This window comes from Epinephelus fuscoguttatus, linkage group LG11 (assembly GCF_011397635.1).
Source record: "Epinephelus fuscoguttatus linkage group LG11, E.fuscoguttatus.final_Chr_v1".
In the NCBI taxonomy this organism is placed as follows: Eukaryota; Metazoa; Chordata; class Actinopteri; order Perciformes; family Serranidae; genus Epinephelus; species Epinephelus fuscoguttatus.
The window spans coordinates 24,070,708-24,089,766 of NC_064762.1; the positions used below are offsets into that span (position 1 = coordinate 24,070,708).

The 19,059-nt window shown below is 40.4% G+C and overlaps 1 protein-coding gene across 1 annotated transcript in view; it reads left to right on the forward strand.

Moving 5' to 3' along the window:
* Nucleotides 1–19,059, forward strand: part of lama2 (laminin, alpha 2) — a 325,147-nt gene that overhangs the window by 152,025 nt on the left and 154,063 nt on the right. Inside the window, exons 19-20 of the mRNA XM_049589718.1 lie at nucleotides 4,965–5,092; nucleotides 11,243–11,329. Of these exons, the coding sequence (XP_049445675.1) occupies nucleotides 4,965–5,092; nucleotides 11,243–11,329 (215 nt within the window). The remainder of the gene's footprint in view (nucleotides 1–4,964; nucleotides 5,093–11,242; nucleotides 11,330–19,059) is intronic.

The following is a 19,059-nucleotide window of genomic DNA, read 5'->3' on the forward strand; positions in this document are numbered from 1 at the left end:
GTACTGATCAATTTATAGTTGAGAGTTCACCCCATAAACTATAGAAAACATCTAGAGCTGAGTGTGAGATGACTCATAGCCTGGTATGCAAGTGTGACAAAATGAGTGCTAACAGGTGTGGATATGATAATGTATTTGGTATCATTTGATGCCACAAAAGCACAAATCAAGCAGAATTAGTGAATCACTAAAACCATGACCTCATGTGGAGAAAAATTACACATTGATGTTGTATTCAGTTAGAGGGCACCTCTTTAATACAATGGGCCTCATTCATTAACCGTTCCTAAGGAGGAATTTCTTCTTAAAATCCACTTACTCTTAAAATCCACTTACTAAACCACTTAGTTTCCACAAAGATTTTGACATTCACCAATATTTTCTTATTTGGGATTTGTTCTCAAGTACACACATATGTGCTGACATGTTTGTGCAGAATAATTGGTTACTGCATTTTCTTCAATTCTACAGTTATATAATATTATAGGGTTATTATTATTATTATTATTATAGGAATAATATTTGTAGAATTTGTAACATTTTTTAATAGTACTTTTCATCATTTAACAAAAGCATTGTGGTCTTTAAAAAACTCTACATGCTTAACACTTTGATTTACATCAGTTGTGTTAATGGGAACAATGCCACCTAATAATTAGTGATTGATCACACTAGAAAATATCACTGGCAGTTCAGGTGGGCAGGAGCTTCATTAATAACTTACAGAAACATTGGGTGAAATAGTCCACTTTCCACCTTCTCTCCCTCTCTCTCTGTGTTTCTCTGAACATTCTCACACACACCTTGGAGGGTGGTGTAGCACTCGCCTCTGTCCTCAATCCTGACAACTGTGCTACTGTAACATAATAGTTTGCAAGTCAAGCGGTTGATTAATGTGTATTTTTAGCATCCTATGCATCTCGTTACTGACGCTGCTAAATATGACAGCTTGTTTACTGTTAACTTTATGAAGAACCTCCACTTCAGAACTACTGAAGTTACTACAGTCTCATGCCCGTTTATGGGGATTTGCGGGCGTATGCTAATTACAAGTAGCACACACTTTGCACACAACTTGGGACCATGGGAGTCATCGTTATAAGAACACAGAACTATTCTGCGGTTTTAGAACATGTCATTAATCTGACAGATTCTCGGGGTTATATCCTCTTTGGAATCACCATCTAGTGGCCATCAGGGGAACTGCAGGCTAAAACACGTGCCTGGCTTCAGTGTGAAATTACTATACAGTGAAATTCCTGCACAGATAATTCATATACACAACACACACATTTTAGTGTACTGGGGTCAGTCACACACACACACACACACACACACACACACACATATATACATGCCAACCTGCTCATGTGCAGCTGCACATGCACATCGTCACTCCTTGGTCTACACATGGCCTCAGGCTTAAGCTGTCAGTTAGCATCAAGCTAAACGCACACACACACACACACACACACACACACACACACACACACTGATACACACTCACATACACTCACGGGGTTTTGTATTATCATGTTATGTTTCATTATAGATGCTGGAGGATGCTGGGATATGTCAGAGGGAGAACACACACACTCTGAGACAAAGACGGACAGATGAGCGGGCTCAATCTCTCTCTCTCTCTCTCTCGCCAACACTCACACACACACACACACACACACGCACACACACACACACACAAACACACTCACACATATGGGCGCACACTCCCTGTATACATGTTCATACACAGTGACAGGCAGACAGACAGATGGACACACACTTCTTCCCCGAGGACTGTGTTTCTGGCAGGGTGTGTTTCAGCAGTGAAGAGATATTTGATCTGAGAAGGAAATGATTTGGAACATAACTGACATACACACACACACACACACACACACACACACACAGTAGCAGCACGGTATTGCAACTGTTGTTGTGGCTGGACTTATCAAAACAGGGACGTGTCGGCCCAGACAGGAAAAAGATCACACAACCTGATTTCCCCAGTGGAGGAACACAATTTTAATTTTACTGTAAGTGGTAAAATGATCTTAAAGTGAAATGTTAAATACTAAATTACTATTTTTATTCTGCATCAGATCACAGAAATGTCACGCTGAAAAATAGTGTTTTTAATTAACTTTGTTTTTGAGGCAGCTCTGGAATTAGTTATTAAGGAATAATTTACATTTTGTGGTGTTGCTGTTGGAGGCAGTGCTGTAAAGCACAGCAGTCTGAATGAGTCGTCTGTGAGCTGAATGTATCGACATGAAAACCAGTTATCAGCCAATCAAAATCAATACTCACCAATACTGTATATGTACCCTGTGTGCTTGGTTACTATGGTAACAAAATGTGATGCTAATCTTGAACCATATCATTAATGCTGACCTCCTGGAGATTGTTCCTCCTGCTGCTTTCTGCCTGACAGTGATTTGATGTGACAGCTTTTTTCAATAACAACAGTTTTGTTGTAAAAAAAAAAAACGTGTCACCTTGTGTTTGCTCTCCTTATTGCAGTGCCGTAACCCTCGAGCCTGCCTGCTTTTACCTTTCTAGCCTTTAACCTCTAGAAGTAAGGTGTGACACTGATTACTCTAAGATAGAGCATGTGTATTGTCAGCTCTTTGGTTTTCTCCTTTCTTTTTCAGATTCAGATTCAGATTCAGAAAACGTTATTGTCTGTCGTAACAGAAAATCTTCTTCGACGTGGCTCCACATACAAAACAAGACAATACACTGATTGGAAACAATCGCACAACACAGATTCTGAAAGCACACACAGTGTGTATAGATCTTAAAAACAAGTATAAAATTAAAACTGTGAGAATAGACAAGATAAAAGGTGTGGATATGTGTAAAGTGACATAGTGCATCAGGGTTATTTTTGTCCATTGTTCATTGTTTATTTAAGATGTTTTTGGCAGTGGGTATGAATGAGTTTTTGTGGATGTTTTTCTTAGATGGTCCTTACTAGAATCCTATGCTTGGTGCTAGGGCTGGTGTGATATCAGAATTTTACTGCTTGATTATTGTGGCCAAAAGAGTTCACAATAAAGATAATATCATGATATCTATTGAAAATTGGAAAAACAAAAACAAAACACCATCAATCAAATTAATCTTTAACTTTGTCTATTGTGTATTTTGCAGTGTTTTCCACAGAATTTGAATCTATGTATGGTGGTAGCTGACAACTGGGATAGTGGTGGAGGTTTTGTGGGTCTGTGAACGCAGCACAGAACTTTTTATGAGTTCTTTTTTTCCAAAGCAGCAGTTTGTGCTGTTTGAGTCGTGGGGTAGATAACAGATCAGATAATCTAATCAGGGCTGATTAGCTTCATCATTTTTTTAATTATAAAATTAGATGTAGTAATTAGATGTATGAGGGCGGCACGGTGGTGTGGTGGTTAGCACTCTCGCCTCACAGCAAGAGGGTTGCCGGTTCGATCCTGGGCGTGGGAGCCCTTCTGTGCGGAGTTTGCATGTTCTCCCCGTGTCAGCGTGGGTTCTCTCCGGGCACTCCGGCTTCCTCCCACAGTCCAAAGACATGCAGGTTAATTGGTGACTCTAAATTGTCCATAGGTGTGAATGTGAGCGTGAATGATTGTCTGTCTCTATGTGTCAGCCCTGTGATAGTCTGGTGACCTGTCCAGGGTGTACCCTGCCTCTCGCCCAATGTGAGCTGGGATAGGCTCCAGCCCCCCCGCGACCCTCAAGAGGGTGAAGCGGTTAGAAGATGAATGAATGAATTAGATGTACACTAGAGATGATGCCGTAATAATAATAATGGTAGTAATAATAATACTAATGATAATAATAATAAACTTTATTTATATAGCACCTTTCATACAAGAAATGCAGCACAGTGCTTTACAATAAGGGCAGTGTAAGCACGGAGTGCTTCACATGAAAACAGACATAATTCACATAAAGCAGAGAAGGCAAGGTGAGCAAGGTTATCTTGTACTGTGTACAACACGTGGATTTAGCTTCTGAGTTCCTGCGATGCAGAAAAAACAAACAAAAAAACAGAAATTCATCATTCATCAAAAAACTACACTATTATTTTCTCCTGTTGTAATGTTTTTGTTGCACTTATCTTTGTTCTTTTAACCTTTTCCCTTTTGTAAATCACTTTGTAACCTAGGTTTGAAAATGCTATATACAACCCCGATTCCAAACAAGTTGGGGTGCTGTGTACAATGTATGAACCTCATTTTGAATTCGCAGCACGTTTCAAAAAAGTTGGGACTGGCCCATCTTAACCACTGTGTTACATTACCCTTTCCTTTAACAACACACAGTAAGCATTTGCTAACTGAGGATACTGATTGTTGAAGTTTTGAAAGTGAAATTTCTTTCTCAAGATTCACAATTAGGGCCCCAAATTCTTTAAGATTTAAAGACTGTCTGTGTGGGAAAATGGGCCAAACCCCCGTCTAAACACTGAGAGATTAGTGTCTTCACAGCAAGCATCTTGAAGCAGGCATTTCAAACAAAGGCTTTTCGCAGTATTTAATAAACTTTAGTTAGCATGTACATCAATTTTTCCTTTGTCATTCCACTTTATTACAAAAGGATTTGCACATCATTCTGTTTTTGTTTACAGCCCAAGCTTCTTGAGGTTGTAGATAAAGATCTATTTACTAACTTACTTTTTTACTTATTTTATTTCCAAGACATTTGTTTTCATATTTTTCAGTCTTTTTAAGATAATTTGTGTTGTAATAAAAAAGCAAACATCCCTGCATTGCCCAAACAAAATATTATTTGAAAAGATGACAAACACATTAAGTTGTCTCATTATTTTCTCAGCTAAAATGTGATTGAAGACAATATTGACATGATGAGTTGTTGAGATTTTCATTGTTGCACAAACTGCATCAGATCTTCTCATGACACTCAGGTTACCTAATCAGACGTTTGTTTGCCAATAATAGTTTATCTGCTTTCCCCAGGACTGCTCCCACCACACCATGGGCCCCCACTGTGATACCTGCCTACCTGGTTACTATGGCAACGCCACCCGTGGGTCACCCGTGGACTGTCAGCCCTGCGCCTGCCCGCTCAATCTTCCCAGTAACAAGTAGGTTGTGGAGACACTGGGGTTAATGGTGTCATAACGACAAGATTTAATCAAATGCTTCAATCTATCACTGCTGACCTCTCAGCACCGTGGCGCCTATTCTCTCTGTCTGACCCGTTGCTTTATAATGTTCCATTCTCCTTTCCTTTCCTCTCCTGACGCTTGGACTACTTATTTTTTGTCTTTAAAGGATATTGCCATAAACAGAGGCCTCATCACTGTGGCAAGGAATATAATTTTAATGACACGAATGGAAATATCATCACTGCAGGTAGACGCATTAAGATAAGTGGAGAAACATCATCCCTGCTGGTAGAAACGTCGTCACAGTGGGCAGAATCAACATGACTATGGCTGGGAAACTTAAAACAATAGCAAAGTTAAACCTCCCTCGAGTAATTTAGGTATTTAAAATCTTTTACCATCCCCCTCCTCTTATACAGAAAACAACTCACACTGTCTCTGCTAAAAATGTACTTAAAGGGACAGTTCACCCTAAAAATCCTTTTTTTCCCTCTTACCTGGTTATGATCACATTCAGGAAATGACGTTAAAATGAGCAAAGAGAAATCAGATTATTCATATTCCTCATATACATGAATAAAACTAGTGACCCAGCTTCTGATTACTGTGGTCTATTTGTCCAGGCACCTGTCACTCATTTCTTTAGTTTGTAAACAACAACAGTAACTCAGAGTGAGGTCAGATTCTGTATACAATATTAATAGTTCAACAAAATAAAATCTATCACAAATTACACATTTAAACAGCTCCCGAATACAAATCATGTATCCTGGGATCTATATATATATCTATCTATATAATCAACAGGTTATTTCCTTATTTATCAGCAAATTCCTAAATGACTGAATTGTTTTTTTTTTTTCACCTGGACCTTTATGCTCTGCCATTTCTCCTCTAACCATCACGCTGTAACCTGTGACAGGCTGTTATGGTACCACAACTATCACACATTCACATATACTGTATGTGCGAGCGTCACGTAGGTTTACGTTACCAAAGGTTTATGACAAAATCACTTGACGACAGAGACTCCCATGTACGCACTGCGAGGGAGGAGACTGTTGAAGATTTGTCACCAAGTAGGAACCATATTATGATCATTGGTTACATCTGCAGTTTCTCCAAATGACCAGAGAGAGATGCTGTGTGTTTGGGGCACAGATGTCAACGGCATGGGCACACACACACACACACACACACAAACACAAACACACACACACACACACACAGGCAGCAGCAGCTGAGAATCCTCATGCAGTCTCGACACGTCATGTTGAAAACTCTTGGAGCTAAAGAAAGCTACATCTCTCTCTGTCTCTCACCTCTCCCCTTCCCTACCTCCCCATAAACCCCTGCAGTAATAATAGCTTGAAGGTGCCGAGCCTTTCAGACCCTCAAAATAGCCATCCAGTCCGTTATGTTCACTGAAGCCAATCACTCAAATAGCTGGCCCAGACAGTTCGACTGTTCCAGTTAGCGGTAACGTTTGAGCTCTTATGAAGATCTGATAAAGTGATATTAGCTCGAGCACAGGAAGAAGCAGGGTGACGATTTACAGCGGACTAGTGGACATCAGTTTCGTCCTGGTGTGCTGGTCCTCTTTATTTACACCCAGGCTTAATTACCTCGCTGCCAAGGGGGTTTTTAGTCTTTTTTTATTTGTCTTCTACATATGTAAGAGATCCTTGGTTAATCATTTACTCATTAAAGCCCTAATCATTTACCTCCTCTTTATTTTTATTTTTTAAAAGCTAGTGTCACCAGCTATTTTCCCAATCTTACCTGGAACGGCGACACAACATACTTGGGTGACCAAAAAAAATTATAGATTTTTTAATTTATCTTTTTCATATTCCCAACAGGTAGCCAAATTCCTGAGTGAGTAGGAATATAATTGTAAAGACATGAATTGAAATATCATCACCGCAGGTAAAAGCATCCATATAAGTGGAGAAACATCATCCCTGTGGGTGGAAATGTCATCACCATTGGCAGAATCAACACAACCGCGGCTAGAAAACTTAACGCAGTAGAAACTCAAACTTACCACAAGTCATGGAGTTATTTAAAATGCTATATCATGCTGTGCCTGCTTCACAATCCAAAATCATGGTTGTTTAACTTCAACATTCTTCATCCATGAGATTCTTAGCAAACCCATCAGACAAAATCACAGATAAACACACGCTGACATCTTCTCCAGAGGTATACGAACAACAATCCATTGGTCACACGTGATTACTTTTCGAAGATGCTTTAAGAGAATGTGGAGGAGAAGCAGGTATAAATGGTGCCACAGTAGCACAACAGTCATTTTGTGGTTTGACTCTGGGTCTCTTAAAATTTGCACAATTAACCCACATAAAAAGCCCCAACACTCTGAGGATTTATGTTTAACATCTGCATTATTGTCTATTATTATTTGTCTTTTGATGTAGATCTGGATCACATGTAAATGTGTTCTATTATTAGACCAACTCATTTGGATGATAATGCTGTCTTGGCAGAGGCAACCTCCAAGTGTTTTCTGGTTGTGTCTCAGTCAATGAAGCCTTTATATACACTTACAATTTTGTAGGCTGTGATTGTGTTGCCGGAAAAATGATTTAACTTATACATCAACTTTTGATGAGCTGTAGTACCTCAAATTCCCTCTTTCTTCACTCTAGCCGTACATTAACCTCAGCTCAATTACCTGCTTTCACAATAGCAGTTGTGGGGCATTTTAACCATAATGTGATTAATGGTGAAATCGGAAATTGGTGATATTTGGATTTTTATTGTGGTCAGGTTACTTCATCAGTAAAGTTACTGCTGTTGTATAAAATTGCACATACAATGATAGTAGATTTCATCCACCCTTTCATCACCCTCTCCTACAGGAACAGGATGTAATCTGTAATATGAGTTAACAATGTTCTGTAAGTGTTGTATATATGGTAAATTGTTAACTGGCGCAGGGTGGCGAACCCCGCACAGAGCTAGTTTTGAGCAGCGCAACCCGAGGCGTGCTCAATTTGGTAGTTTGGCAGACCGAGGTGCGCTGAGATGGGTGTGGCGGCGCAGCAGGGGGAGGTGTCAACAGATCCAGCTTGGCGCAGTGACAGTTTCATGCCAAAAGGCTTCGCTGAAGGTGCACTAAAAGCTCGCCAGCTGAAACCACGTCTACTGTCAGCGCAGGCGGAGTGCAGCCGGTGTAAGCCGAAGTTTGGCTGACCGGCGGACAGTGCGCACACGTCACAAAAACTTCACGGGCAGGTTTCCAGAATATCAGGCACATTAACAATGCAATAAATACCCACAAAACCACTATTAAATGCAGCTATCTGCAATCAGCACATAAATGTATCTCTATATCCACTGTCCCATCACATCTGTTGTCAGATCAAAGGGGATTGGCACCGTTTGGCACGTTTGGCACTGTTTGGCACTGTTTGGCACGCGTAATGGAAACCCAACCTGATTTGATTAACACAGCTGCAAACTAATGAGTTCACATCCCTCTCAGCCAACCACAAACAGCCACAGCATCAGATAGGGAGTACATATTCAGCATCTGTCATCTTAGAAAAGTCAAAAGAAAAGAAACAGAGTGAGACTGCGAGAGAGAAAGAGAGAGAGCGCGTTCATGCGTGCATGAGAGAAACGCAACATTGATTTACAATTGTGGTGACCTCCTCCCAGGCTACCTTTGCATCATCAGCCCGTGGAGGTCTGCTCGCAGTTCCGTATATTCGGACAGTGCGAGCTTGGACCTCCCGGACCAAAACATCAGTTTCCTCCTGGGAGAAGTTTGGCCGTCTGACGCTGCTGCTCTCTTCCGCCATGGCGAATTGAGTAAACTCTCATTACGCCTTCGCGCGGCGGATTTAAGGGCGAGGAGAGGGGCTCATTTGATTGGTGTGATGTGAATGGGCTGTTTAAAACCCACTCCACGCCTTCTCTCCTCCCTCTTTCCAACTTGTGCCGGTAGGAAGGATGGAATTGGGATAGAGGAGTAGCTGCGCCAGGGCGCACGGTGTGCCAAACTTACAAAATCCGCCTGGCCACACCCAGTTGGCGAAGCGCAGGTGCGCTGCGCCTCCGCCGTGCCTGGTCTGCGAAACTAGAGCCCTATATGTCACATTCACATTCTCACACACATTCGCACACTGGTAGCCGAGGCTACCATACATGGTGCAACCTGCTACAAAGTCACCATTCACACACACTCACACACTGATGGAACAGCCATCTGGAGCAATCTGGGATTCAGTGTCTTGCCCAAGGATACTTCAACTTGGGCTGGAGGAGCCAGGGATCCTCCATTTGGTGGAAAACCTGCTCTACCTCTGAGCCCCCAGATAGATAACATGTAGTGCATAGACTGTATAAACTCAATAGAAGTAGCCACCATGACATCACCCATCGGTTTGTGGACTCCCGTTTTGGCATTTTTGCTGTAGCCATCTTAGATTTAGATTTAGATTTTATCTTACTGACAGCCCTAGGTTACACCTTACAGACAGTCTGTCTCTCAAAACAGCCACGCCTTTTATTATGTAGTAACGCCAAATTAGTAACTTTAAGACTAAATAAAATGTAAATGAGTGAGATATGTAAAAATTAACCCCCTTATAGTCGTCATTAATGTTGAAATTAGCGACAGAAATCAAACCTGTTTTTTTGTACCAGGCTGTAAACATGTTTATACTGCAAAGTTGGGCAGTTAAAGCCAGGCTCAAGGGGCCATTTGAGGAACTGCAGTTTTGGCACCTTTACATTGGCTTAATTTTTCAATCCTGGAGGTTGCCTCTTGGTATAGTGTAATACAGACATTTTTTTTTTTTTTTGCAGCTAAAATGTTTTCTCATCACATCAAAGTAAATGAATGCATGAATAATTGTTTTGGGACAACTTTTTATTTTACTCTACACATTATCTTCAGTCACATACTCTAAAACTTCAATTAAACGCCCAGTCCCTTTCACTAGCCTGATGTGGCTACACATTTTGACAAATAAAGGCCTGTCTCAACTAGAGGCCTGGTCTGGTTGCCAAGCAGTTCATTTTTTTTCTTATAGAAGTTATTTGGATGTATAAAACTAGGTTGTTGGGTACCTCAAATTATGCGTTCATTCCTCAACTACCTTGTTGGTTATTCATATTCCTTTAGTCCGTAAGGGTCCACGGATCAAAAGAATCAAAAGGGTTTTTCATAAAAATTAATCCAAGTTGTGAGCATTGTTTTGACAGGATAAAGTGGTGTTGTGTCGTTATGCTAGGTGCCTTAATCCTCGAGTGCTGTAACTCTCTTTCTGTTTTGCGCTGTCTGTCAAAACCAGATCGAATGAATGAAACTTTGCTGAGCAACAGTTTTGTGTGATGGAATTAAAGGCTTGTCCCAAATATAGGCCTGTTGATTTCAGTGATTCAAGCGAATAATAGCCTGGGCTATTGATTGAAGTTTTATGGTAATTTCCCTCCCCCTAAAAAACAATGAGAAAGGGCACAACAACAGCACCAAATTTACCGGTGTCCCTGCTGATTATAGTTGGTTTTAAATAACCCCAATTATACGTACAAATCCAGCCGATATACGACTGTTGTTGGTATTATTTGACAGTTTTTTTGTTGTTCACATGCTCTGGCCTAACAAGTTTATTTGTAACTCAGCGAGCCATCTTGCAGTTCGCGAGCCAGTCAGTCAGCCAGTGAGTCAGTCTGGGGCCTGGAACCCGAGCCAGCAGAACTATCTATAGTTTATGGAAGTGGGAGGGTGACAGAGCGTGGTTTCACTCCGTCTCTCTCTCTCAGTTCATTTAGGTTACAGTTTGTAGAGGAGAGGAAGAGTGTTTTCAAAATTCAGGGGTGTGTGGAAGTACAGATGTGTGGGTGAGAGGGAGAAAATTAAGTGTATGTGTCTTACAGAGTGTGAATGTGAAGACTGGAAGGTGAAAGTAGGGACACAGGTGTGTGTGCGTGAGTGTATTTGAGGAGACATACAATGGCCTTAACTCGCCTCTGTCCTCTCCTCTTCCTCCTCTCCCTCCTCCCTCTCTCCACGCTGGGACAACGCTACCGAATCCATCAACAACTTCAACAAAAACAACAACAACAACAACATACTCTTGGCAACTACGATAGTTTCAGCCCCACCTGCCACCTGAGTGAACAAGGGGAGCTGCTGTGCGACCAGTGCCAGCCTGGATACACGGGACCACGATGTGACAGGTAAGACACACACTAAACACACTCTCAACGCTAAAAGTTACTCACAGATCAAAACAGAACTGTGCTTAAATGGTTGAATTTACTGGCTACAAGTTCGATATGGAAGTGCAACCAAGTTCATTGTTACCGAACAGAGCTGTCATCATGTTGTATCAAAACCTAGAAATGCACATCCGTAAATCTTGTGAGTTCAAATCTGTTTTGACAGTTTACCATTGTATAAATAAGACTTTGGCACATTAAGTTTGAAGTTTATTTGATGACCTAATTGCAGCATCAGAACAGAACTAAGTCCACAACTTCAAATGTGGATATAAGTGCTGATTTAAATTTAAAGGGACAGCTCTTCCCAAAATCAAAAATACGTATTTTTACTTTTACCTGTAGTGCTGTTTATCAGTCTAAAATTGTTCTGGTCTGAGTTGCAGAGTGCTGGAGACATCAACTGTAGAGATGTTTGCCTTCTCTTGGCTACGTTTCTTTCCATTATTTTCTTTCAACCGAACTACACCCACCAACTGTATCACATCACAGAAGGAAGCGTGAATCTACTCATGGACGAGAGGCTCATGCTCACGACAGCACAAGATTTAAACATTAATGGCGTCCTCTTCAGCTGAGCTGTAACGTTAGCTAGCTCAGTGGTGCTAACTAGCTAGCAGTAGATGGACGCTTCCATCTGTGCTTTGATAGGGTTGGCAGGTGTAGTTCGGTAGAGAGATAATAGCTCCTTCATGAAACTGCTCACAACAAGGTCTGGATTATCTTGAGTAACTGGGTCATGATTTCTGGAAAGAGACATTACTGTTGAGTTTTTCAAATGTATTTTTCTGGCACTTTGAGCACCACGAGCCGAGTTCCATCTAGTTCCATTATACTGGAGAGAATGCAGACATCGCTCTACGGCCAATATCCAGCAACTTGCACCAAATCTATATAGCTCTACAGGTTAGAGGAAAAAAAATGCGATTTTTTTTTATTTCGGGGTGAACTGCCCCTTTAAAGCCAATGCTGTTGTCATTCCTAAAACTGACTATTTGGAAAATAAATGAGGTCTATAGTCAGCCATTCCCAGATGAAACCAGACACTGCTCCTCATTAAGCGTTTTTATGAGTGCTCTGTGTCTCATTGTCCATCTACCTGTCTGTCCACAGCACACTTAGTAGCTGAGTGACATTTTTGTTCCATTAGCTGTGGGCTTCTTTACCAGCCCAGGACTAATGAGAAGTCTCTCTGGATGCTAGTCTTGTTAAAACTTCAGGCTGTACTGTCATGTGGTGACGCAGACTGAGTAAATATGGGCTTTTTTTTTTTCTTTTTTTTTCCACCACGCTGGCTCACTGAAATACATTTGCACTATTTTATATTGAACTGAAACCGCCCACAGCTGAATTTATGAGTTAGTACTCAGTATATTTAGTTTTTTTTTCTTCATATTGAAAAGTAATTACTGCACAAAATGTTTAGATCAAGTGAAAGCTTTTAGCTCTGAAAAGTTCGCCTTGTGCAACTTCAGACAAGTCCTTGTGCTCATTGTTGTTGGATGGCAGTGTTGGTTGACTGAACATTGAATGTCAACTGAATGTTGTTGACAGTGTATTATTGAAATAAGCATGTGTGAGCTGAGGTGTGCAGGGAGGTCAAATTGCTTGAAATGTTTTATTTGTGATTTAATGCATCGATGAGTAAGTGACCTCGCACAGTATCTTTTCCAAAGAGAGATGTTTTGTCATGTTATGTGTGTTTCTGCAGACTTATATGTGTTCAGTGTTTGTCAGAAAGATTGCAACAGGACACAAAAACAGAATTTCACATATTGTATACTTATTGTATACTTGTATACCAAAGAAAGAATATGTACTGCTTTGCAGGAAGTCATCCTGTATAAACATGGATAAATTGTAATCCATGGTTTTATCAACCATTGATAAATCATTAACTTATGCTTTATTGCTGAAATATAAATCATTATTAAAATGTTTTTGTTGCTAGGTTTGGCAGGTGTTTATGGTTTCTGTTTGGTAATATAAATGTTGGTAATCCATTCATAAATACTCACGGTTTTCTCACTTTGTTGTAAGCCATCAAGTCTGAAGTTATAAATGTTAGCAAGTTCTTGATAGGGGTGTTACGATCCAACGATCTGCATCAGTGTATCGATGTATATCAATGATCAGCGATCCAGTATCATCAATGCAAAGTGAAAACACCGGCCTATATCGTTATCTTCAGGATACGCTGTAATTTTAAAAGTCTGTGTCACTGTCAAATAGCAGCAGGCAGATGGCAAGCAGCCAAGAAAAAGACGATGAGGATGATTTGGGAATAAATCAACATAATCAGTGTGGAAATATGTTGGATATGGGAGAAAAATGGGGTCAACAGACAGAGCACATGCTGTATGTAAACAGTGCTGTTAGGAGATTAAACACAATGTATGTGTTCTCACTACAGCAACATTAGGTGCTCTGTTTCAACAGTGTCAGGCTGAAAAAAACGTGCATGCAGGCTGATATTCAACCAAGCTTCTCTGTCGGGAGACGCAGTGACTTAAACCAACAGTGAGTAAGAAAAAATATAACGTCACAGGTAATTTGTTAAGATATAAGTAGAGGAGAAAGTCCGCTAGCTGCTAGGCTAATTTTTGCAATGTAAACATGCTGAAGCTAATAATGTGTGACAAGCAAAAAAGCTGTTTGGTCTGTGAACCTTGTCTGTTATTACTTAGCTGGATTTTGATATGTGCTGTTTTATGTGTGAAGTCAGTATAAATTGATCTTTACTGCACTTAAGCAGTTAGTTACTTATTTATGTGTTGTTTTTATCTTTAATGGCCAAAAGCAAAAAAGAAAGGGATGGCAGCTTCTTTTGTAACTGATTGTGTTATATGGGCAGATAATATCATCTCATATCGATCACAGGCCCCTGAATCACATTGAATCGCAATCGTGTCATGGCAGACTTCATAATATCGGCATATATTGTATCGTTTTCCAAAGACTCGATATAATATTGTATCGTGATGGAACTGGTGATTTACACCCCTAGTTGTTGATAAATGGATTGTGGTCTTAGTAAGTGGCCAAGTAGCAGTCTCTCCAGGATCTTGCGGCAAAAAACCCTTGAGTTTGCGGCCAATTTTGTCAAAAAATGCGATTAAAAATTGCGGCATTTTTATGTGTTTTTTTGCGGCACATTGGAGCTAATGACAAAAGGAGGGAAAAAAAGGTGATTTTTTTTAAACTACTACCTCCAAAAAAATAAGTCATGTAATCACTTGCTATAATAATCATACTGAATGTTATAAAAAAAAAAGCTGTAAATGTTTTTTATAGTTATCTTCTTTGGTTTTACTTAATTAGTTTCAAAACATGGACTCCAATAATGTTGCAAAAAATCCTGAGTGAATATTGTAGCTCTCAAACCAGACAACGTGAGTGTAAAACAAAATATAAGCTAGATCTTCTGTAAACATAACATTTTAATAAATTCAACACATATTGTATGCATTTAAAATTTCTTAAAAACATATGTCAATACAGAACGTTTCTCCATATTGCAATACCATTAGCGCAATTCGATGACGCGTCTGATGATGTTTCAAATGACGCCATATGCGCGACGACTTCCAGTCATTTGAATTTGCGTTAATTATTACGATCGCAAGATCATGATTTCCTGGACAGACTCAAGTAGTCCAGCCAGTCAAATGGATTTTTTTTTTACCCAGCAACTCATTGTTGCTCAAGTTGTTATCATTTATGACTTATAACAAACCTATACACCTTTAGTAAAGCCTTTAATTGCAATATTAAGTACTGTACAAAGGGTGCCTTATTAGAGAGTAGAGCATTCATGACTGCTGCACTTTGGTAGTCACTGACCACTCCCAAAAAATAGTTGACTAGTCTAGTGCATTTTTTTCACCCAGTAAAAATAGTTCAGTTTGTCAGAAAGGTCTCAAATACAACCAGTAAAGAGTTCACTATTGCAGGCAGGATCCACCCGGGCGTAGGTGAAAGTCCTCGATTGGCTCTGAATGGCTGATTACAAATGAGCCAAAAGTCATTATCATGTTATAACCTTGCCTCAATACCAGCTATTCCCCATGGTATCAAAAATGGTGCCGAATATTGGTGTTGTATCAAAGTTAGAAATTATAGTGTTGTGACAAAACTCCTTAAATTTTCTCTTACTGATGTGTAAATTTCTGTATTGTGCCTCAGCCCCTGTGGAAGGTGTCTGTTTTTCATAGCAAGAATAGCAAATGAAAATGCTTTAATGAGCTGGTCAGAACTTTCTATTCTGTTGTATCTACACTGATAACTATGAGAGCAATTTTAATCTCAAGGATAAAATATTGTGCTTCAGATAGGTCGCATTTTATCCAGGCCTTTGCTTTAGCCAGTTAAATGAGAGCTGCTGGTGGACACATGGCCCACAGGGACCTCAGCTAGCTGCCATGCACAGTCTACATACCTCGCCGTGCAGTCCACGGCAGAATCTCTCCGTCTGCCTTTGGTCTTTTTATAAACCTAATTTGCCACTGGAAATAACAAACCGACTCATTGTCATTCAAATTTTTTAAGTTGTGTGTCACAGAGAGGCATCTGCATCTGGTCCAGTGTGGACAAAAGGTCTAACCAGTACAAATTGACTGCTCTGACTCTCCTTCTGAAATTGTCCTGTGTGTATCTGTTAGTGAGGATGTGCTAAATGGGATAAAGCTCCAATAATGATCAGAGGGCGTCATCAGAGCAACTTTTTCTAAATTGAGATCGTAGTGTTTGCTTTGAAGAGACTGAGTGCCAAATGTGTATGTATGTCTTTGTGTTTGAATGTGTGCATGTAAATATGTATATGTCTTTGAATATATATATAGGATGCATCTGTGTATGTACGCTCCTGTGGTCGTGTGTGTGTGCTGCTCTGATGCCATATGGTGCCTCCAGTCAGTGAGAGAGGACAGCTGGTAAACAAAAAACAGAAAGAAAGAGAGCCTGTTGGATGCTGGATCGACTCAGAGCACATAGGAGCTGCCATAATGTATAATAATATTTTATTACTAATGGCAGTATTAGAGAGGTAATCAGCACTTGGTTCCTTCTTGTTCTATTAGTCTAATTGATACCTGCAATGCACTACCTGCCATTACACTTCATTATCTACAGTGCTTTTGTTGTTGTTAGTGGTAATTAATTGTAATGTGCCAATTTGTCTGTATTATGGGCTTTAACGAAATAAGCTACTCTATTCCCCCTATGCTAATAGACTATCCTCTGGCTGCTAAGTGATTCTGCTTTTCAATTTCCCGTCCATAAACGGCCATTTAGAATTTAGCTGAAAGCTGTTTAATGCAACTGCCTTACAAATAAGTCCACTAAAACACTTTGAGCTGTAAGCTGCTCTTTAGTGCTATCTAGGGTTTGCTGTTATTGGTGGTCAAAGGTATCTCAGGTTTTACATATCATTTACAGTTTTAGTGGCTCTGCACCATGTAGCTGTAAATACTGTGTGCTGGACATCATTTTATATCAAGAAGGGAGCAGGAAGCAGTGATGATGGCCATGATTATGCCAACTTCGGAGTGCAGTATGCCATTTGAATTTTAATGATCACAAAGAGTAGACCATAGTCCAGTGAAATGGTTTGTCACATGAGCGCTGAGACACATAGTTCTACTCTTGGTGGCATGGTGGCGCACTGGTCGGCATTGTCGCCTCACAGCAAGAGGGTTCCAGCGGGTTACTCCAGCTTCCTCACACAGTCCAAAGACATGCAGGTTAATTGGTGACTCTAAGGGCCAATCCCAATCCTCTTCCCTTAACCTTACCCCTTGGTTTCAAGTGCGCTCGCCAGATAGAATCCCCTAAACGACGAAGGGGTAGTGTTGAGGGGTAAGTAGGGCTGGGCGATATGGCCTAAAAAAAAATCTCCGAATGTTTCACAACAAATCCGATTCATGATTTAAATCGATTTTCCCCCTCTACTTAAAATAAATTTTCAGAAAAATATTTGCGGCCTGGTAGCACGCACCTGGGCTCCAAAACTTCCAGCATGTGAATAAACCCTGGCTTTTCCACGGTAAATATGGGCACCATATCTCTTGCAAGATACATTGTGACTGCAACCCCCCCCAGGCGTTGTCATGTAATTAACAAATTCAAGCACTTGAGTTTACAAAACACCTTTGGCTCATTTGATTAAAGTGACAAAATTGAGTGTTGAAATCATGAAATTGGAAGTACTTTTGAAAGTTTTAGAAATGTATCTCGGTGCTTTTGCATGAGAAAATTGATACTATTCATCTGGCAAGGGGAAAATAAAAGACTGAAAATCTGAAGGCCACATTTACTGTGACCCCTCCTGTCTGTCTGTCTGCGTCTCTTTTAAACATGTACAGTATGATGCAAAGAGACAGAAACAAAGAAAGGGTGTACAGGGGTTAATTAAATGTTTCATAATGAACATTTTTGGAATTTGATTTAAGCATTTTAAAGATGGTGCATACAATTAGAAATCTAAAGAATAATATTAATAATAATTCTACATTAATATAAGAAATCTCCTGGAGCCCTGATTTGAAACCTAAAGGGAAAGTTCAAGGAGTGTTGGAGATATCAGACGTAGAGACGTCTGCCTGCTCTTCAGTAATGGGAGCTACAAAAATATATTTGAAAACCTCAACAGTAATGTCTCTTTCCAGAAGTCATGACCCTGTTTCTGAAGATAATCCACAGACCTTGTTGTGAGCATACATGTAGGAATAATATTTTCTTTCTATCAAACTACGCCCACCAAACCTATCACTGCACTAATGGAAGCATGCATCTATTGCTAGACGAGAGACTCATGCTCGCAATAGTGTGAGATGTAAACATTAATGGTGTCATTCTCAGCTGAGCTGTAATGTTAGCTAGCTCAGTGGTGCTAGGTGAGCTAGCAGTAGATGCACATTTCGTTCTGCCTGGTGATACAGGCAGGTGTAGCTCAGTATAAAAAAAATAGTTCCTACAGGAAACTGCTCACAACAAGGTCTGTGGATTATCTTGAGCAATTAGGTCATGATTTCTGGAAAGAGTTTTTCATATGGACTTTTGGCACATTGAGCACCACAAGCTTGCTTGATCTGATGACTTTCGATTTCCGCTGCCACATTCAGATGGTAGGGTCAGAATTTGGTGTAAACAACATGAAAGCATGGATCCATCCTGCCTTGTATCAACGGTTCAGGCTGGTGGTGGTGGTGTAATGGTGTGGGGGATATTTTCTTGGCACACTTTGGGCCCCTTAGTACCAACTGAGCATGGTTCAAACACCACAGCCTACCTGAGTATTGTTGCTGACCGTGTCCATCCCTTTATGACCACAGTGTACACATCTTCTGGTGGCTACTTCCAGCAGGATAACGCACCATGTCACAAAGCTCAAATCATCTCAAACTGGTTTCTTGAACATGACAATGAGTTCACTGTACTCCAGTGGCCTCCACAGTCACCAGATCTCAGGCCCAATCCCATTTCTACCCCTTAAATCTTCCACTTGGTATTGAGTGCCCTCATTTGTGAGATAACCCTTGATGAGGGAAGTGAGAAATATTAGGGTAGAGATCTTTCCCTAAGAAATGAGACATCACTTCATGCAAATCGGCGTGGCCGACATGCAGGCCTACGTTGCGCGTAGTAGCGACTCAAGATACCGGTTATCATTAACGTTTGAAAATGCCAGC